We start from the raw sequence: 21,607 nt of genomic DNA, 5'->3' as shown, positions 1-21,607 counted from the left end.
GATAAATTTTGAATTAACCTTTGAACTCTGGGTTGAATTAAATGATAAATTTTGTATGTGTTTTAATTTAACAACATGGCAGGTAAAATTTTTGGAAAAGATATGAAAAATATAAATAAATAATTATTTTAATAATTATTATAATTATTGTGTCTTCTTAACTCTTCTGACTTTGTTAATATTTATTTTTTTGGTATTCTCTCTTTTTTGTTTCTCATTTTCACCATTTAAATGTTAAGCACTGTGGTTTTATTCCTTGGTTCAGTTTAAATCCAGGCAGGTGGCCAAACAAATCCTTAAAATACAGCTGAATTCCTACACCCTGTTTAAACTAAAACAACCAGTATTTGAATTATTAACATCACAAGTATTTAAGGAGCTATATGATGGGGAGGAGCTATATGGTGGGGTAGGGCTATATGGTGGGGAAAGGCAAAGACGAAATGTATCTAAGAATTGTATCGGTATTTGAGGGTTGAAGTTCCAGTGTTGGGCTAGGGGTAAAAAAAATATTGAGCACTCCCTCAACAGGGATGATATTTTGATATTTTGAATGGATATCGAGTTCTACGATTCGGCGAGGGTGATAATCATACAGAGTTCCTGATCCTTACCTGAAGAACAATGACCAGGATATCTGACAGTAGTGTGCCAGAACAGTGCCCACCTTCACCCAAATAATATTTAAAAAGGTTCAGGGTACTAGGGTTGGGCTAATGGGGAGGTGAGAGAGCACTCCCTCCATCCTGGGCTGATATTTCAGAAGGTTCAGGTGATTTGATAATGACATCATGTGACGAGACTACTTGTAAATATGGTGGAAAATGTGTCCAGGATGATGATGGTGATGGTATTTGTTATTGTCATGACAACTGTGATGCTCTCAGGTGAGTTCACTAAAATTAAAAAAAATATTGGAGAATCTCTTTTTATACGCCCACATGGAAATGTGGATGTATATTGCCGTCGACCCTGTCCGTCCGCCCGTCCGTCCACATTTGTTGTATGCACGATAGAGGCTACAGTTTTTATCTGATCTTGATGAAACTTAGTTTGCATGTATATATTGATAAGATCTCGGTCAAGTTTGAAATTGGTAGTAATCGGATGAACGGTTTCAGAATTATTGCCCTTGACTTAGTAAAGACCCGTTACATTTGGCTTGTATGCACGATAGAGGCTGCAATTTTTGTCTGATCTTGATGAAACTTAGTATGCATGCATACATTGATGAGATCTGGGTCAAGTTTGAAATTGGTAATAATCAGATGAAAGGCTGCAATTTTTATCCGAACTTGATGAAACTTAGTATGCATGTATATATTGATGATATTTCGGTAAAGTTCAAAATTGGTAATAATTGGATAATCGGTCTCAGAGTTATTGCCCTTGACATAGTAAAATTGTGTTAAAATTTCCTTGTATGCCCAATGAATGCTACAATTTTGATACCATCTTGATGAAACTTTGTATGCATGAATATATTGATATATATATTGAGGTATCGGTCAAGTTTGAAGTTGGTAATAATTGGATGAACGATTTCAGGGTTATTGCCCTTGATTAGTAAAATTTGGCTTTTAGGCAGGCCATAGACTACAGTTTTTCTCCGATATGGATGAAACTTAGTATGCATGTATATATTGATGAGATATCGGTCAAGTTTGAATTTTGTCATAATCAGATGAATGGTTTTGGATTTTGGGGAAGGGAGGGTTTGATTCTCCCAAATGTACAGGCCTAGGGTGGAGCAGACACCTTATTTAGAAATTAGGATTAAGGGTCTTGATATTGGGTTTTCTTCTGTTCTGATTCTGATCTGAAATAAGAAAAAATAACTCGCCCACTGGGCGAGAAGTATAGTATCTGTTATGTACTGGTTGTTTTTAGTTTACTATGAACAATATTATCATTTAAGTTCTTATTTTTTGAATATGCAACTATCATTTTCTGCTTATAGACATGGGGGAATTTCTCTTGAAGGCTCTTATAGTGGGCATAAACTATCTTGCTGGTTGTATTGAATAGGACAACAAAGGGTGCTATGCCTACATTATGATGAATATTTAGTCCTATAGGTCTTGCTGTATTCAATGTCTCAATCCAATGGGCTTCCCTAGATTGACGGAATTTGGTAGTTTCATCTTCGGGCAAGTCAATTTCTATACGCTCAATTGGGATTAGGGTGAGATCGTCTATTGAATGGTCGTCGAGGTTGAAATGATTAGAAACAGGCTTGTCTTTCTTTAATTCGATGTCCAACCTATGAGCATTAAAACAGGTTCGTAAATTATTCTTAGTTTCTCCTACATATTGTTTGGGGCATTTCTTGCATGAAATTAAATATATTACATTCGAATGTTCACATGTTAGATGTTCCTGGATCGGGTACCTTTTATTCGTAGAGTTGCTTACAAAATAATGAGTTTCTGATATAAAGGGACATGTTTTGCATCTACTGGACAAACATGGAGCACTTCTTAAACCTGGAGGTACTTCGGCATAAAGTCTGTTTTTAGCTGCTATCTGTGCTAAGGTGGAATTTTTTATGTTTCGTAAAAATCATTTAGAGTACCCACGCTCTTTCAGTTTTGAGAAAACAATCGTACAGACTTGGTTGAAATCAGAATTCGATGAAATCGTAAAACTTGTGACTTAATTATACCAGAAAAGGTATGTTTTGGGTGAAAGGAGCTCTTGTACAAGAGTTGATGAGTATCTGTTTCTTTGAAATACACTTTAATGTCCAGTTTATTTGTTTCTGCTATGGAATCTCCCTTAAAGACAGTGGTCACGTTTACGGTTAGTTTGATAGAAGGATGGTGGTTGTTGAGAATTTCAAAGAATTCCCAAAACTGTTCGATAGAATAAGTCCAAACCATAAAAATGTCATCCAAAAAGCGTCCGTAAAAAAGTGGGTCAAATGGACAGAGGGGCAACACCTCACGTTCCCACTCTGCCATGAAAAGGTTTGCGTACGAAGGGGCGAATCGTTTGCCCATTGCTGTCCCTGAAGTTTGTAAATATGTTTTACCATTAAATTTACAATCGAGACAAATCTCTAAAAGCTGTAGAATTGCATCATCGGGTCTGTTTGGATCTGGGTTTCTATTAAAAGCTTTACGAACTGCCATTAAACCAGTAGTTTTATCGATATTGGTATACATAGAAGAAACGTTGATAGAAATTAAAATACCATTAGAGGGAACTCAAAGATTTTTTATTTTATTGACAAAATCGGTTGTGTCTTCAAGGTAGGCGCGATGTTGACATGCTAGAGGTAGTAAGAAATGATCAATGTATTCTGACACTGCACATGACTCACTACCACAGTCAGATATAATCCCTTTAGGGATTTTATTCGAGATAAACCACTCCTTGGTTGGATTCTTATGGATTTTAGGCAAAGTGTACAAATGTCTCTCACGACAATCAGGTTTGGCAGACAGATAGTCATATTGTTTCTGTTTGAGATAACTAGTTTTGACTAAATCGGCAAGAATATTGTTAATCATGTTAGCAGTTTCTTTGAAAATTGGTTTCGGTAAAATGGCATAATGTTTAGGATTATTCAGTTGATTCTCTGTTTCTGAATAGTAATCCTCCCTATTCAGAATGACACAACATGAACCTTTGTCACTCTTTTTAATAACAATGCTATCGTCTTAAGGCTTCACGTTCCACTCATGTGAGATTAGGCTTTTTGTGTGTTATGGAAAGGTTCGCTGTTTGGCTATTCATACTCGCAAATGCTTTCAATATTTCAGAATGGATGGCGGCCTGAGGGGGTGTCCACATGGATTTAGGAATAAACAATTTTCTAGCACCACGTGGGGGTGGTTTTGAAAAAAATATGTGCAGCTAAGATTTAGTTGAAATAGTTCAATGGATGGTCGGAGATAATTTAAGTTAGCTATCTTTAGTGTGGGAATAAATTTAAGTCCACGGTCTAAGATTGAATGCTGAAGGGGTGTGAGAATTTTGCGGCTCAAGTTAACTACAGTTTGGCCTAGCGGTGGCCTCTCAGTATTTTTATTCCCAGTAATTAGTTTAAAGACTTACTCGATGCTTGAAGCTGGTGTATCCAAAACAAATAAATGCTGTTTGCTGTTTCTGGAGACCAATGAAGATTATCAACTGGTTCGAATTCTTCTTCGTAGGTTGGTAAGATTGTTGCGCTGTTGATACTGGACTCCATCATCATGTTGTTGAGGGTGCTGAGGTTCTGTTGTGCTTTCTTCGAGATTTTATTTTAAATGGGTATACATGTGAAGAGGATCTTGGAGTTTGGGAAGGTTTTGTAGGGATTAATTTCTGGGCTTGGTTAAAGGTCTAATGGCTTATAGGCCTGATAGATACTACATTTTTTATACGATCTTGATGAAACTTGGTATGAGATCTCTGTAAAGCTTGAAATTAGTAAAAATCAGATGATTGGTTTCACATATTAAACAACTACAGACTTTGTTATCATTTCTGACAGCTGGTAATGGGCGTATGTTACCTTGCCTGGCAAGCTATCTTTTAATAAGATAGAGGAGTAGATGTAAATATATTTTATAAATTGACCAACAGATTTTATTACGATGTTACAATAACAGAATTATATATTTTAGAGCACCTGTTTGTGGTTCTGATGGTCGTAACTATGGTAACGAATGTCAGTTAAAATATGAATCTTGTCGTCAACAGAAAGAAATCTCTATTTTTCCTGACGACAGTTGCGATGGTTAGAATTACTTTATTTATTCTTGAACTAAAATACTTCATTAGTTTAACGTGATGGCTTTAACTCTGACTATTTTTGTTAATAAAAATTTTGCCAACATAAATCTCATAATAAATTTGGATAAATTAAAAAAGCATTTGTTTCATAAATGGGCTAAATTTATTTTTTGTTTCAATTTTTGAGTCGGTATTTATGATATTTCTATTTAATTTAGATATGGGAGAAGAGGAACCTTGTGATGGATTACTGCCCCTGGTAGATCCTAAAACTGGGAATGATTTTGACTGTAAGAAGAGTAATATCTGTCCAGGAGGGAGTTACTGCCATCGTGGCTCTTTCTTCGCTAAATGTTGTCTGGAAGGTAGGTACTGTTTATAAGTTATTCACTCTGAAATTTTTATATAAAAATATTGTTGAAAATATTTTTTTTTTTTTATGAAATTACTATTAATAAGAAACTACTGATTTTGAAATATTAAAATTTAAAATTTGTTATCTGAATCACATTTCAGTCAAATTACAAAAAACTTATGCCAAATTTTGAGGATTTAGTCTCAAACATGTTTCATAGACTTAAAATAGGCCCCTTGACTGTCAAGAATTGTCAAAACTTAATCAGCTATTATATTACATCTTGTTTCTTATTTTATTTCAGAAAAACAGATTAAACTATGTTCTGATACTAAATATGGATGTTGTCAGGACGGAAAAACAGTAGCTCCTGGTCCGAGTAGATCGGGTTGTCCAGGTACGCAACGGAGAACTCTTCCAGTCTGATAGTCCGCTTTTATATCGCTGCTTTCGAAAGTTGGAGTCCTGTTGCTTCTTAGCTGCTCTTTCAGGGTTTAATTCTCTTGGAATGTTGAGATTTGTGAGAAACTGCTTTTATAGAAAGCTTATAAAGGGAATAAAATTCAAAAATTCTGTTGACCATATATGGAGTCAAGGTTTAAAGATACTATGATTGCTGGGGCTGTTCAATGATAACTCTTTCATTGTGTAAAAATAACAGTAAAAGGGATGCTTTATGGTGCTAAAATATCAACAAAAATGCTGCTTATGTTCCCCTAATCATTAAATTATTGTTAAAAGCAAGACCTCCAAAATAATCCAAAATGGCTGCCTGCCCAAAATATATTTGTGTTTTAGTGTTGGCTAATATTTGCCACCCGCATGTAAATGTTGTATAGTAGTTATAATTTAGTTTTAAACGTAGCATGTATATTGTTTAATTTTTTTATAATTTTTAGTTAGAATTTAATTTTCTTAAAGCATGTTAAATGATAATAATTTATTCATGAATTTTTTACAGAAATTTGTAATTAATTACTTTTCCAGCATTTTTGAAAACTATTCAATATTTCTTAACAGAATGGATATTTTTCAAGGATGAAAGAAAATTCTTTCAATTCAAGAATAGTTTATTCTGAAATATGAAAAAACTGTTCTATTTAAGGCCCAAGTCAATAAAAATGTAAATTTTTATTACAGAGTACTGCCATTGTAATGTTCTTGGTTCGTATGGTTCAACTTGCGAACCCCAAACACGTCAGTGTACCTGTAAGCCTGGAGTAGGAGGACTACGCTGTGACAGATGTCAGCCTGGATATTGGGGACTACATAAAATCATCGAAATGGGAAATCAAGGATGTATTCGTAAGTTTTAAAAAAATTTATTTTCTAGATAGCAGGAGCTACATGGCTCAGTGAGTTAGACGCTTGTTGCTAACCTGAAGGTCCATGGTCCATACATAGGTCGAGGTTTTCAACCGAGTTATTCCGTTACTGACTTAGCCTACAGGTTCTGTCAAGTCAAAGTTCCCTTATTGATTACAACATGGTGTTTCAAGTCTTCATTGGTTTAAAACTGTCTTCATTAGCACAAGTAGGTGTAGAAAAGTAGGATAGAAAACACCATTCTATTTCAGCATGTGGATGTGATTATTATGGATCTATAAGAGATGATTGTGATCAGATGACAGGACGATGTATGTGTAAAACGTCTATTAATGGTATGAAATGTAATTTGTGTAGTGACGGCAACCAACTAGGACCACTAGGCTGCGAAGGTAAGATTTATCATCTTGTTTATGAAAGACACCATAATCAAGTTATGTGGAAATTAAGACTGAAATTTGGAGAAAATGGCCTCAAACTATTGGCTGTCGTATAAAAAAAAAAAAATTTTGGTTGTCGGTTCTAATCTTGGTCAGCTAGTGAAAGCCAACTAACTAATCTTATGCTTCTATTTTCTTAATCTAAGTTTTGTATTGTATTCAGACAAGTCGTTCAGTGTCTAGTGAATTAATGACCAAATTCTGTTTTCAGATGACAACCGTCCCAAATCTTGCCGTGACATGGTCTGTAAGTTTGGAGCTATCTGTGAAGAGAGTCATGGACGTCCCGAATGTGTCTGTGATCAGATGTGTGATGAAAGTGAGGCTAGACGTGATATTGTGTGTGGAACAGACGGACAGAATTACGGCTCTGAGTGTCAGTTGGAGATGTTTGGTTGTCGTCTGCAGAAAGATATTACTGTAGCTTACAGAGGACCTTGTAGAGGTTTGTTACTCTATGATATTTTTTTTAAAAATCTTTCAGCAACATTCTGATTTATATGAATCATAGGGAGTAGTGGCCACAGGATTGTAAATGGGTGCTCACAGGAATTTGGTTTACTGTGTACAATGATCAAAAGTTTTGCAAGTGGAAGTGCGTGGGGGTCGAGACAAAGCTGGACCAGCCTCTAAACCTGATTGTGCTAGTCTGTTTATTCGAAGTCACAAAAAGACGAATAGTCCAATAACTTTTTATAAAAAATATCGAATTGAAATTAAATAATGGTAATTTTGATTGTAGCTGCACCCTCACCGAGAACAACAGCGCCACCTTTATCTACAGCTAGAGCAAGGAAGACAACTCGACATATTCATTCTGGACAGGGTGAAAATTACTCTCCACCTAAAGTACAGGGAACGGAACGACCATTGATTAGTGACTCAAAAGGAGAGTGTGGTAAGTATCAGGGAAATTTGGAGTGCGATACAATTTGAAAAGAAGAAGAAAGTGATATTTTTATAAGTCACACTTGATGTATTTTACTGATGCAGATGTAAGAAAAGAAACCCTTGGCTTGTAAAGTGTGTTAGATCCATTGAGCTTTAGCAATTCCAAAGATGAAAAGGTACTTACTTGATAAACCCTGATTTAATGGGATAGTTTCAGCTGACTGTATCTCTTTTCAATATTAAAATCTGATACATAGTTTAATTGCAATAACAAAAATAATCCTTATATAGTATTGATATTGATATACTGTTTGATATCAATTGGTTATGCAATGAAACCTCCATGTATTTTAGGTCCAGAAGGTAATATAGATGAACTGTGTGTATCTGACGTAGATTGCTGTGTGTCCAACTCAAGCTGTCGTCAAGGACTGTGTCAGTGTTTTGATCAGTTTGTTCCCTCTATTGACAACAGACAGTGTATAGGTAAGATATTTCATCAATTTCAGCACAACAACAGGTCATTGTCACGAAATTTTAACTTTCGTTAGAAAAAAACAAATTTGGTTTGGTTGAATTTTGTCTTTTTGACCAATCAAAAGCCTGTTGTCAGGAAGCTTGTATATTACAATTCCAGAAATCTGATTGGATAATATACTGTCTGTAAATATAACAACCAATCAGAGTTCTTCGTCTTGCGTATTTTTGATTATCTTCAAAGTTTTGATGAAAAACATGATGTTTTACGTTCTTTCTGACAGAAATATTTTAGGAAAATTTAGTTTAAATTTTGTGACATAAGATCCAAGCTATAACTTAATTTTCACTCTTAAGGTATCTAGTCTTCTGAATTTGATCTGTTTTAGCTGACAGAATTTAAATTTAGAGAACTATATCCCTTCGGCTTTCTCCACTTATCAAAGAAAAGACTAAATTCAAAGATTGAGAATAAGGAGTGTGAAATTAAAACCTTTGTTTTAGCTGAGATATAATTTATGCTCAGCCCCCAAAACATTTCAGCCAACCCCAGCATTTCCTGAGCTTTCTTTTCCTGCTTTTAAAAATAAATCTAAAGATTTTCATAAGGAATTTAAAGGAATTGTTACACTCTCATTCTTGAAATGTTTGCAACTTTGCATGGCTGCATTTTGCAAATACTACTACTCTGGTAAAAGGGATGGATTTACTTGGATGAATGCAGCAAGTTTCTAGGTAAGGGTTGCTGTGATATTTGCTTACGTACAGCTTAAACAAGGCTGAAATTTCTGTCGCAAGCTATGAAGTGCGCCTTGTAAGAAAAATTCTGTGCCTGTGCTTTCGAGAGTTGGTCAGCTTTCACACCTAACTACCTAGTTTTTGACAAGTCAAAGAGTTGTGTATAATACACAGAAATATATGAATAAGGAGTTGAGGTTACTTGACCCAATTTAAGTCTCACAAAGTTTCTACAAATTACACGATCACTGGACTAACATGCACTGCTTTCTGCCCTTCGAGGCTCAATTAAGATTTTGTAGCACAAATTGGTAATTAGGTAAAAGAATCTCACAATCACAAGACCACTGAATTTAGCCAGTGGAAGCACAGTATTTAGCAAATAGGTGATTAGGTAAAACAAGCTAAGACCACTACTTTTTGCCAGTGGAAGCACATTCAGGTTTCACAGCATTTAGCTAATCGGTGATTGGGTTAGAACAAGCTCTAAGGCTAGAATTTACTTGTAGAAGTGATACCTGCTAAACCACCAGCCTCGTTAACCAACCCCCCGAACGAAGATGCCTGTACCAATGATCCATGTTACAATGCTGGAACGTGTCAGCTTGATCATTCTCTAGGTTTCCGATGCTTATGTCCCCTTGGTAAAACTGGCACGCTTTGTAAGGACGGTAAGTATTCAGACAAGCACTGAGTTATTTTTGGAAAATATTTTTGATAAAATCAAAATCAGCCATCACTATTCCGAGTGTTGGTTACTGACTTTAAAAATACTTTTGATTTAAATTTATGACTTGATGTTGATGTGGTATTTTGGATATAATATGGAGTCGACAATTGTTTTCACCATTTAATTTTTTTTTATTGATTATTGCAATTTAACATTAGTAAATTTGGATGCACTCTGCATAAATTGGTTCTGGGGAAAATGTGTGATTTTTTGCTTTGCTTCTGCAGCTATTTTGTTACGCTTATTTTTTGCTTCTTTTTTTGATACCTTTTTGTTTTTGAAATGTTTTTTAACCCTTATTTCACTTTTCCTTATTTTTGAATTTTCATTTTTTGTCAAAAAATTTCAGCATTTCAAAGCTTGACCTTTAACTTTTGACGTTACAGATGTTTTCTTCGACATTCCATCATTCAGTGGAAAGTCGTTCCTGAAAGTGCCAAAGATTTCTGGCGCCAGTAAAGATCTGAAGATTGAGATTGTATTTCATACGTTAAATCGTGACGGCATCCTTTTGTATAATTCCCAGAAGCCTGATGGTTCAGGAGATTACGTTTCTTTGTCAGTTAAAGATGGCCATGTTGAATTCAGGTGAGTGAAAAAGTTGGGAATTTGATCGAGATTATTTAAAATGTCATAATTAATGATGATTTGTGAAATCCGAATTCCTTGTAGTGATAATGGTGTCGAAAAATTGTCTAGTCATTTCCCTCAACCATCTTTTGGCTACTCTCGTTCAACAGAGGGAATGAAATAAGGAGAAAAGCTCATGACATAGAAAAGCATTGTATAGATTGAATTGGACAATAAGATACCTTTGTAGTGTATTGGTAGGATCGTTCGTCAATCATATTCAGTCAAAGGTACGTTTTAGGTCAAATATTTTTCATTCTCTTTCAGATACGATCTAGGGGGTGGAGAAGCCACATTAAGATCTCGAAACCCGATCTCAGTCCAGAAAACTCATCGTGTTGTTGCCAGGAGAACCAATGAAGAAGGGATTCTGATTGTAGATACAGAGTTACCTGTCAATGGAGCTAGTATTGCTAGTCATACATCACTGAATCTTAAAGATCCTCTTTATCTGGGTTTTATACCCAACGCAGAAGAATTGTGAGTATATAGGAAAGAAGATACAACTAGCCTATATTTTACAAGTATAAACAACATATGTTCATGAGGATATTGTCTACCAGTTGGAAACTGACCAAACCTCTTTGTAATGATTTTACAAGGATAGCAACTTAGGTTTATGAGGGATCTTGTCTACCAGCTGAACCATCAACCATCATATAATCGACATAACGAAACAAATGACGTCATGTACAGAACCAACTGTGCTACAGAACCTCACATAACCCCCTTCTTCTTCACTTCTCAATCAAACTTAATTTATTAACTATTTCAGCGTATATGAGAGAATTGGAGTAGAACTTGGTCTAGTAGGTTGTATTCACTCCTTTAAAGGCGGTAATGAAATAGATTTTAAAGAATATAAGTTACAATATACAGAAACTGGTTCTACAGATATTGAAAGTGCTGCTGATATCAGTAAGTATTTAGATTGTAGACGTACATGTCCGAATCAGAAAGATAACTATTTTGAGATTTTATGAATTTATGCCTCTGTCCTGGCAAAATTTCCTGCATTGCACACTTCATGGTTTTTCTTGTCACCATTAGCCCAAATGCTATATAAACCTATATGTAATTATTTTTGTGGTTTTTTAGGTGAATGTGGTAATAATCCCTGTAAAAGTATGCCATGTCATAATGGAGCTACGTGTATTATGTTAGATACTGTGAATTATCAATGTTTGTGTCAAGACGGATATAGAGGTTAGTATTAAATAAATCATTAGGAGGTGATATCACCCCCAAAATATGTCAATATCAGTCTCAATATCACACACAACTTGGGAAGCATTAGAATATCTATATTATGTCATTTTCCTGTATACCTCAAACAAAATGTTCTATGTTATTCCTGTCAATCCAGCTGAAAGTTGGAAAGGATTATCCAGAAAAGCTCAATGTGAACAAGCTAAGACAAGCTAAGACTATGTTATGTTAATATATTTTTTAGGTTTGAATTGTGAAGAGTTAACAGATCCATGTGCCAGTCAGCCGTGTCAATACGGTGGTACTTGTGATCGGTTCCTGGAAGAAGATACATTCTATTGTACTTGTCCTGACGGAAGAATGGGGTTGAGGTGTGAGAAAGGTGAGGAAAACATCTTCAGGATTCAACTTTTCATAACTGCAGTAATTAATCAAGATGAAGAGGGAATGGTGAAAATCTCTCTATATCACACAAGAGGCCCATGTTCTTGACTGTGAATGATAAAACCCTACAACAGTCATACACTGTAAAAGAGTAGGCTAATACAGCTGTTCTGACAAATTTCCCTAATTGCAAACTGTACGATGTCTATTTCTATACTACAAAGAGCTCATCTCTGGCTGGTAACGCACGTTTTGAATTTAGGAAAAAAAAGTAAATAGTTGATAGTAACAGGGGGTAAACGACAGTATTTGTGGAAATTGTTTTCTATTTTTAGAAGCGTTAAAGAGAGTGTTTGTACCTCAGTTTGAAGGAGATTCTTATATGAAAATACCACTAGATGATAACGTAGGAAAACAATTATCTATAGAAGTTTGGTTTAGAGCTTCCAAACCTAATGGTAAGTTATAAGCCTTGTTCCTTGCTTTATCTTATGATAAGAATTTCATTCCACTAGTTACTTTGACCAAACTGTTTATCGTGTTATGTGGAATTATGACAAAGGAGATAGGTGATGGAGTAAGCCGTCCTTCCCCTGGTAGAAACACCACTGGTTTGTAGGTTAAGATGAAAAGATTATAAATGATATTTTCAGGTGCTCTGTTTTTTGCTAGTCAGTTTCTAGGAGGACTGGGTGATTTTATATCGTTAAATCTCGTAAAACGGAAATTACAGTATAAATTCTTTCTTGGTACAGGATTAGCAGAAATAGAGTAAGTTTTATGTTTCTTGTTCAGTTTTGCTTTGCTTGTTTTGGGAGACCATTTTCAATTGAGCCAATTTTTACCCAAGTTTCAGCTAAATAATTAAATTGTTTACAAATGAGACAAAAAGCTAGACGTACAGAACTGTCATCAGTTGAAGAAAAATGATAGAAAATAAATTTGAAATGAACCATAAAACAATTTATACGCCCACATCTCTCTATGTGGAAGTATATTGTCGACACCCCCGTCCGTCCGTCGTTCCGTCAGTCAACATTTGCTTGTAAACGCTCTAAAAACTAGATTTTTTGATGGAATCAAATATAATTCGGTATGTGTATATATATTCATAAAACGAAGATCAAGTTCGAATTTGAGTTATTTTCGACCGTTAGAGGCAGAGTTATTGCCCTTGCCCCAAAATCTTGAATATGCTATTACTCACTTAGTTTTCAACTGATTTTGATGAAACTTAAAATGGATGTTATTGGACCTAAATCGAAAGGTTTGAGAAAGTTTAGTTTACTTCTGATTAAATTTAAGGCTTTTTCAAGATTTAGGCCTCTTACGTCAGTTTTGAGGAGTTATCGCCCTTTAAACTCTATACAGTAAGTGCTTCTATCTACATCAATTGCTCGTAAACACTCTGTCCATCTGCCCGTCAACATTTGCTTGTAAACACTCTACAAACTAGATTTTTTGATGGAATCAAATGAAATTCGGTATGTGTATACATATTCATAAAACGAAGATCAAGTTTGAATTTGAGCTGTTTTCGACCGTTAGAAGCAGAGTTTTTGCCCTTGCCCCAAAATCTTTAATATGCTATCTTAGTTTTCAACCGATTTTGATGAAACTTAAAATGGATGTTTCGTTTTTACCATCCGCATGCCGTGGTGGGCGTATATGGCTGTGGTCCACTATCTTTATAATCTGATTTACAGGAGTAAAAAACATATTCATCTGAATAAATGGCATAAAGTTGTAGTACAGAGAAATAATGAGGTGGGAGAAATGACGGTAGATGATCGACCTTCAGTTTCTGGCATTGCCCCTGTAAGTAAATATATATATAGTATATAACACAGTCAGTTAGAGTGCTGAACTCTTTACATGAATAAATAATGGTCACAGGTTCTTATCTTAGTCTGCATGTGACCTTGAATACGTCATCTTTCCTCATTATTCCAACAGACCCAGCTGTAAATATATATTGATCATCTGTGAAAGATCAATGCCAAGATGTTTGACCAAGGATCAGCTTATAGAAAAGATCCTTGTAACCTAAGTTGTTATCCTTGTAAAATATGGTTAGTTCTGTGTTTTTAATTTATATATTAAATATTTTTTCAGGGAGAACATAAAGAATTAAATCTGGGGAGACCGTTATATCTGGGAGGATTTAAAGAGAAGCTGGAAGTTCCATTTTCATCAGGAATCGAATCTGGATTCACTGGATCTATACAGAGAGTAAGACTATTTTCAAACTTCTGTATGTTACTAATAGTGGCTAACCTATACTTAATATCCAACAGAGGATCTTGATTCTTGGACATTTAAGCTGTCCTTGCAGTCATGTCTGGTAAATAGAAAAAAATCAACAGCGCTGGCATAAATGTGTAATCTACCGATATTGTCAGGTTTCTACCGCGTTTGCATGTTGTCCACAGCTCTACCAGCGGGATACCCTATTCTACCGATTTTTGTTTTTTTTCCTAATCAAATTTTCACAGGACCTACCGTTTTCAATGTTCAAATTCTCTACCATAAATCAACAAAATATCTATCATTACTTGTATCTTGATTGCCAGTAACTCCTCACGTAATAATATTATCATTGCTTGATTAATTCTTCTGCTTGGTGTTGGGGATGAAAATGGTGACTAAGATTTTTTGGCAAATCCTGAAGTCATCATTACATACTTGTTATGTTGTATCTAAGATTTTGATGTCATCAATCTTCTGAGGTCATATCCCACCATGGTGCCTCGCACCATTTTGTGATTTGACCCTTCTCTTGTTATGTGACATCATAAACCTTATGAGGTTATATTGTAATTTTAATCTTAACTGCCTTCCACCATTTGTAGTTTGTTTCTTCCAATGATGAAGTCAAAACTTTTTTGGGTATTAAAGGATGGTATTTGATGTCAAGTTTTATTATTTATTACACATGAAATGGGGGGCGTATATTGCCGTCACAATTCTTGACTGATTTCGACGAAACTTGGTATGGTTGTTTGTTGATCACCCAAGAATGAACCCTATTGAAAAATCAGACGAATTGAAAAATATTTACTATTGCCCTTGTTCTTGAAACGCTTGTAAACACTCTAGAAGGTACAATTCTTGATGGATTTTGACGAAACTTGGTGTGAGTGTTTGTAATCACCCAAGGATAAACCCTATCGAAAATCAGAAAAATTGAAAAATATTTAGTATTAGTTATTGCCCTTGTTCTTGAAAACGTATTCAATTTTTAGTTTGTAAACACTCTAGAAGGCACAATTCTTGACGGATTTTGACGAAACTTGGCATGAGTGTTGGTTATCACCCATGGATAAACCGTATTGAAAAACAGAAAAATTGAAAAATATTTAGTATATGAAGATCTCGGTCAAGTTCGAATTTGACATATTTTCAGTGAACTGTTTTTGAGTTATTGCCCTTGACTTTGTAAAAACGCGTCAAAATTTGTTAAAAATTGTTCGTGAGCAGGATTGAAGCTACAGTTTTCATCCGATTCTGATGAAACTTGGTGTGATCATTGGAATTGATAAGATCTCGGACAAGTTTTAACTTGACGCATTTTCAATGAACGGTTTTTCAGTTATTGCCCTTGACTTTGTTAAAATGCTTCGAAATTTGTTAAAAATAGTCTGTGAACAGGATTGACGCTATAGTTTTCAACCGATTCTGATGAAACTTGGTGTGATCATTGAAATTGATAAGATCGAGCTTTGGAAAGATCTCCCGACTTTTTCAAGGCAAATCTCCAGATTTTTTTGCTTGACCTGTACACATGTATGAGCCCTGGTCACTATCAAGATATGATCTGATTCTATCATAACATGTGTATTTGTAGATAATAATAAATGGAAGAATAATAGATAATTTAATGGAAGTAGCAGAAGAGATGAGAAATATAGAAGAATATGATGGAGCTCCTTGTAACGTCAATCCGTGTCAAAATGGAGGCGTCTGTCAACCCATGTTAAATCATGCTGACTGTAAATGCCCTAGTAATTTTATGGGAGAAAAATGCAATAAAAGTAAGTGTTTAGTAAAAATTATAAATGTATGACATCGAGATTTGAAAAAATGACCTTTAACCCTTTTGAACATTGAGTTCCAATAAGATAAATTGTGGTTTAAGCCCATCAGAACTCCAAGTAATATAACTTAAAGTGTATGATGTTAACATTGTGTAACATCACATAGTAATGGCCACTTCACCAGTTGATTGGGTATATACCACGTAGTTATGTGACGAGCAAAAAGGACGCTTGTGTCAAAAAAGAAATGAGTGTTTTTTAATCTTTGTAAATTCTAGGAGCGGATCACGTAGATAAAGATCAACCAGTCAGTTTTGATGGTCATACTTTTATTCATTATCCTAATGAAGTTTCAAAAATGTAAGTTTTTCTCTTCTCTTGTATCCTTGTAGAATTAGCTTCATTGCCCACTTCTTGGCATTGTCAGAATTCATTCTGGATATACCACTCCATCTCATTCCACAAGACAATAATTGCAGAAGCTAGTTGGTTTGAAAGATTAAACATGGAATTCTTATTTCAACAATTGGAAGCTGTCCTGATGAAGATTGTACATCTGAAGCATGTATCAGCAGTATGAGATGAAATAACAATTTTGTTTTTTATTTTCTAGACAACAAGGTCAAAGAAACAATTTAATAAAATTAAAATTCCGTACCAAGGAGCGAAATGGTTTAATATTGTTTCAAAATAAAGGAGAAACCGTCCTAGGAGATTATTTAGCAATAGGGAAAATAGAATTAAGTTATAATTTAGGTAAGTGATTTTTATTTTTGTACATTGCTTATTTAACAAATACTGTAATCTGATTGGTTAATATCACTTAAACACTTTTAGTGTTTGACCAATCAGAAAATCAATCAATTTTCAATATGTTTTTGGGAATTAAGCTCCTGGTTTGATTTAAAATTATCATTATGTGAAATATTTGAATATAAGATATGTATTTGTAGGAAAACAGAGTGAAAAAAGTTTACATATAATACAATCTAGAGTTCAGATTGATGATGGCAACTGGCATTCTCTAGAAGCTAAAAGGTACGTTGTTTATTTTGTATACTTAATGCGTTTGTAAAGAGATTTCCTAAACCTTTTTGCAGGACACTGGTAACATAATATCTGTGTGAATCCTGTTATTATGGAAATGCCTAACCATATACATGTATGTTCTCACTATCATTTAGGCCCAAAGATTTTACAAACAGCTTTTGTGGTAGGGACATTTCTTTTGAAATAATACAGAAAAAGCTGCTTTATGTTAAATTTTTGAAATAGTTGATGTCAATGAAAACTCAGCCCTGTTAAATTCTGACTCTATATTTTAGAGAGTTGAGAGCTGGTAGTCTACAGATAGATAATGAAGAACCTATAACAGATATTTCTACAATGGGAGCCGAACAGCTGGATACAGATGGTCAGCTGTGGTTGGGTAAGTAGTCTACAATATTATACAGAATTCTAGATTGCCGTCATCAAATCATACAGAGACATTCACAGTATTTTTAATCAAACCATCGTAAAACTGCTGATAACTAAAAAATTGATAATAGCTATGTGGACTCTCTGAAAAGAATAGGAAGTTGACAAACCTAAATACCAAATAAACAATATTAAATAACCCTTAATGATACTTAAAAGATTTGATGCATATCAATAGAAATACATGTTAACGCATATCATTGTAAATTTCAGGTGGTAAATCCGCATTACCATTTGGATTACCGAACCCCTATTATTCTGGGTTCAAGGGTTGTTTAGACAGCGTTACTATAAATAGACAAGAGCTCCACCTAGTGGACAGTCGAAGTACCGAGAGCAGCACGATAGCCTTCTGTAAATAAACTTCTCTCTTGTGATATTTTTAAAAGCGGTTTTGTGAAAGTGGTTAAATACGTGTACATTGGTGTTGAAAATATGGAAAGCGGTAAAGCTAAGGAAGATCTATTCTTTGTGGAAAAACCTGCAGCCATTTTTACGCAGTGTTTGTGAAATGATGTATTTTGAAATATAATATGGAGATATTCAGAATGAAAGCTGTCTGCCATAACTAAATGGATTTTAAAAAGTATTTTTATGAAATTAAGTGAATTTTAACAAAATATTTTGTGGAATTTGGGGAAATATTCAGAATGGAAGCTGCCTGCCATAACTATGTGAAGTTACTGCAATTTTATGAAAAAATAAGTCTGATATATTACCAATGGAAGCTGCACAAATCAATCACTGCACATAACCACTGCGAATAACGAGATGTGAAGAAAGAAGACTGGATGATCTTTAATCATTTATAATGCAATGTTAATAATTTCATACTTCATCACTATAACAACCAATTATTGTTTATATCTTCTGAATTATTCCTGTTTGATACCACCTCCATTTCTCTTATCAACTCAACAAAACCCTTTTCAGTACTGTCTACAACTCTGTCATTGTGTATATCAATTAACTCTGTTTCAGTTTCCATTGAAATGATATATATTTCAAAAATAGACAATTATTGCAGGTTAGTTCTGTCTGACTCAGATATCCATGATCTTTAATTGATTTATACATTCCTCAATGGATATAATGTTTATTATCTGTACATTCTTCAAAGGTCAACAAAATTTGACAGTAGAGTGTTCAGACTGAGGGTGGCCTTTAAAATATGTAAGAGCCGAAATATTAAACACAATGTTCACCTTTATACGACAGACATTCCTCTCTTTTAAAAATTTATCTTGTTTTTAACTTGCCTTCATGTTCTACGCCTTGTTTCGCAAATATCTAATATTCAAATTTACATAAGTGTGAGAACAGAGGCTTATTGTTATTTGGAATTACTGAAATAATGTTATACGAGCATCAAGAAAGGGAAGCAGAGAAATTATGAGTAGAGTTTCCCCCACGTCTGATAATTTTGATCAGATTTCTCGGAAACATGGCCTATTTTAGTAAAAAAAAAACACTTTAATTTCCTGATGACCAAGGTTGTGATTTATTTGTAAATAATCCAAGAAAGCACCAACTTCAACAATATTGTGATTTGCTTTTTCATTCCATTTTAAGTTTTTGATAATAAGGCCCCTAAGCTTTATAAAAAAAACTCATTGATTGCACAATACTTGTAAATTATAAATGGATCTCAGAATTAAGGAGAATTCTGATTTGAAGTTTTTATGTAAAAAATGTTATAAATATGTAGAATAGTGCTATTTAGTAATTTTATGTAGTTTTTAATACATTGTTGATTTTAGTTATTATAATAATTTGAACTTAGAATACTGTGAATTCGTTAAGATTCGTGGGGACTTCGTGGATTTCCTTGGTCAGTCTAAAACTTAATTAATATCTTTACAACACACTAAAAATTGAAATGCCATCAGTGAATTAAGATGTCTTCACAACATAGCGATTATCAGTTTTGTACGGTTGCTAATAACAATGAGTTGGAAACACATTTCGCATGTCAGTTGAGTAGCGTTTGAAACTTATAACCGCTATTCTTATTCGTAACCCTATGTAACTGGTAAACACAATGGTTCCCCATGAAATTTTATCCTCTCATAGATATGTTTTTGAGTTCAAATCCATGAAATTTAGTGCCCACAAAAATTAATAATTTCATAGTAGATTGATTAATCAATAAATTTTTTAGTCAAAAAACAGTATTTTGAATGATAATTATGTAACTTATGCAATATGTCAATTTTTATTTTTAATTTTCACAAAATGATTTACATTTATTCATCCTTAAACAATCAAAAAAAGTTGAACAAAAGTACTTCAAAATTTCTAGTGTTATTTGCTTTGCATGTGTCACACTTAAGTATTGAATAAGTTTCATACAAGAAATTTCTCAATCTTAAAAAGCTGTAAGTACATCTAAATCTGTTTAACTTAATTTATAAAATCTTCTAATCTCAGATTTTTGCATCCATTCATTAAGTTATGGCACCTGACTTAAAATACGAACAAATTTTTTACAATTTTTAACTCAAAACTTACTTAATATTTGATATTTACAATTTGATATTTTTAACTTTTTTTTTGATTTTTTGGCAATATTTTAAAATTTCATAAGTCATTTTGTTATTGATATATATATATGTATATTTTTGTACACTTAATTAATATGCATTTATGTACATAATTAATTAACAAGTGATCACATGACCAGTTATGTGTGTTCTGTATTTAAAACTGTTTAACTGTTCAAATAATTATGTAATTAGTCTAGCAAATTATTCCAAATCCCAAATACTTAGTCTAAAATCTTATCAAAATGTTATCAATCCCTATTAATAACCAATAATATAGAAATTCAGTAGACCATTGTGGAACCAGTGCACAATTGTGACTTGTCAAAGACGACTAGATCCTAGTCTCTATCATCCAGTCTGACTCTGTCATAACACAGTAGAAGACAGCAGAAGTCTGGGTTTGAGAGACTTACTAAACCCTAGCCTCTATCATCAAGTCACACTGTCAGCGCACAAAGCCAGGAGAAGTCAGGGTGTAAAAGACTGACCAATGTAATGTACCTCTATATAAATATTACGATATATGAATAAATTAATATGTATATATTACACTTCTGATCCAAATTTAACGTTTGATCTGTACAGATTAGGGGTGTCGAAATCATAGGGCCAGCTGCTTCCCAACTATGTAGACAGAACTTATAACATTGTACCCTTCAATTGTCTGCTCCTGCCACTGAAATTAACTATTAGCGCCCCTTGCCCTGCAATAGATATTTTAAAACTTCCACACACAATATATGGTAATGTAAGTTGTTTACTGCCCAATACACAAATTTGTTTAGTGTGATAAATAGGCTATGTTGAATATCAGATATCTGTACAGGTCTAACTTATAAATATGCTCTAGTGTGTATGTCATTTTAAGGATCTTTTACACCTTCATTTATCAAATTCCAGTTCAGATGGTTTTGTTCAACAGTCTGTATTGTCACTAATGTCATGTTTTTATTTTGGAATACTTGGTCAAAGTAATAAGTAAGCCCAAGTCTGTATCTCATTATTGTTTGGGATCGTCTGCATCTTTCTTACAAATACCAGATTATTTGGTTTTATAAACCAGAAAAAAAAAAGATTTCTCAGAATACAAGTCTTAAATCTGACTGAAAGAAGCCAGGTAAGTATCGAGTTCACTTCATTATGTATGTATATTATCTGTTGTCTGAATTCTGAATCATAACAGGTAATCTCCCCTTAAGAAACTTTCACAAGGGCGTTTGAAGTTCCCTCTTCTGAAGACTTCAATCAGTAGAGAAAATTTTCCAACAGGATTTGCCTTTTCAATGTTAAATATTTCTATTACCTTGTTGATAATTTGGAATATGCATTCCAAATACAGTACAAATAGCCTTAAAGACAAAACATTGCCACATAGCCTTGATAGTTTATGAGGGAAGAGACCCAACTTGCTGTATGTGGAAGTTTATTCCTTGGTTGTTCTTTTCAGAGTTAAACTACAAATGTAAGAGGTAGATCTAAGATGCAGGATTATCACCACAGTAGAAAGTAGAAATAAATAATATCATATTTTAAAAATTCCACACTGGAAACCGAAGCTGGTCAACTAATAAAGTCTTCCTTTCTTCATGAGGAAAATGCTATGAATCAACAGACAAAAGGTTCATTAATCATATTAACTT

At 33.9% G+C, this 21,607-nt stretch overlaps 4 protein-coding genes across 4 annotated transcripts in view; 3 read left to right on the top strand and 1 right to left on the bottom strand.

Annotated features, from left to right (window-relative positions):
• The window catches only part of LOTGIDRAFT_71215 (hypothetical protein), a gene marked incomplete at both ends in the record, with an annotated part of 44,434 nt that extends 37,141 nt beyond the window's left edge, over positions 1-7,293 (top strand). Inside the window, 6 exons of the mRNA XM_009060501.1 lie at positions 725-887; positions 4,617-4,729; positions 5,349-5,477; positions 6,221-6,385; positions 6,658-6,798; positions 7,058-7,293. Of these exons, the coding sequence (XP_009058749.1) occupies positions 725-887; positions 4,617-4,729; positions 5,349-5,477; positions 6,221-6,385; positions 6,658-6,798; positions 7,058-7,293 (947 nt within the window). The remainder of the gene's footprint in view (positions 1-724; positions 888-4,616; positions 4,730-5,348; positions 5,478-6,220; positions 6,386-6,657; positions 6,799-7,057) is intronic.
• Positions 7,294-9,511: 2,218 nt separating this feature from the next.
• Positions 9,512-15,971, top strand: LOTGIDRAFT_123205 (hypothetical protein; the record flags this gene model as incomplete). The annotated part of the gene is made up of 4 exons (XM_009060543.1): positions 9,512-9,614; positions 11,411-11,518; positions 11,766-11,903; positions 15,820-15,971. Coding segments are annotated over 4 exons (501 nt in total), but the record flags the coding sequence as incomplete, so codon positions are not given.
• A 1,294-nt stretch (positions 15,972-17,265) lies between these two features.
• Positions 17,266-17,783, top strand: LOTGIDRAFT_123273 (hypothetical protein; the record flags this gene model as incomplete). The annotated part of the gene is made up of 2 exons (XM_009060542.1): positions 17,266-17,371; positions 17,635-17,783. Coding segments are annotated over 2 exons (255 nt in total), but the record flags the coding sequence as incomplete, so codon positions are not given.
• Positions 17,784-21,496: 3,713 nt separating this feature from the next.
• LOTGIDRAFT_164044 (hypothetical protein) overlaps positions 21,497-21,607 on the bottom strand; it is a gene marked incomplete at both ends in the record, with an annotated part of 3,746 nt that continues 3,635 nt past the window's right edge. The window contains one exon of the mRNA XM_009060541.1: positions 21,497-21,565. Coding sequence (XP_009058789.1) covers positions 21,497-21,565 — 69 coding nt within the window. The remainder of the gene's footprint in view (positions 21,566-21,607) is intronic.

The sequence above is a fragment of the Lottia gigantea genome (genome assembly GCF_000327385.1).
Source record: "Lottia gigantea unplaced genomic scaffold LOTGIsca_43, whole genome shotgun sequence".
Classification (NCBI taxonomy): Eukaryota; Metazoa; Mollusca; class Gastropoda; family Lottiidae; genus Lottia; species Lottia gigantea.
This window is presented reverse-complemented; position numbering and strand designations above follow the sequence as displayed.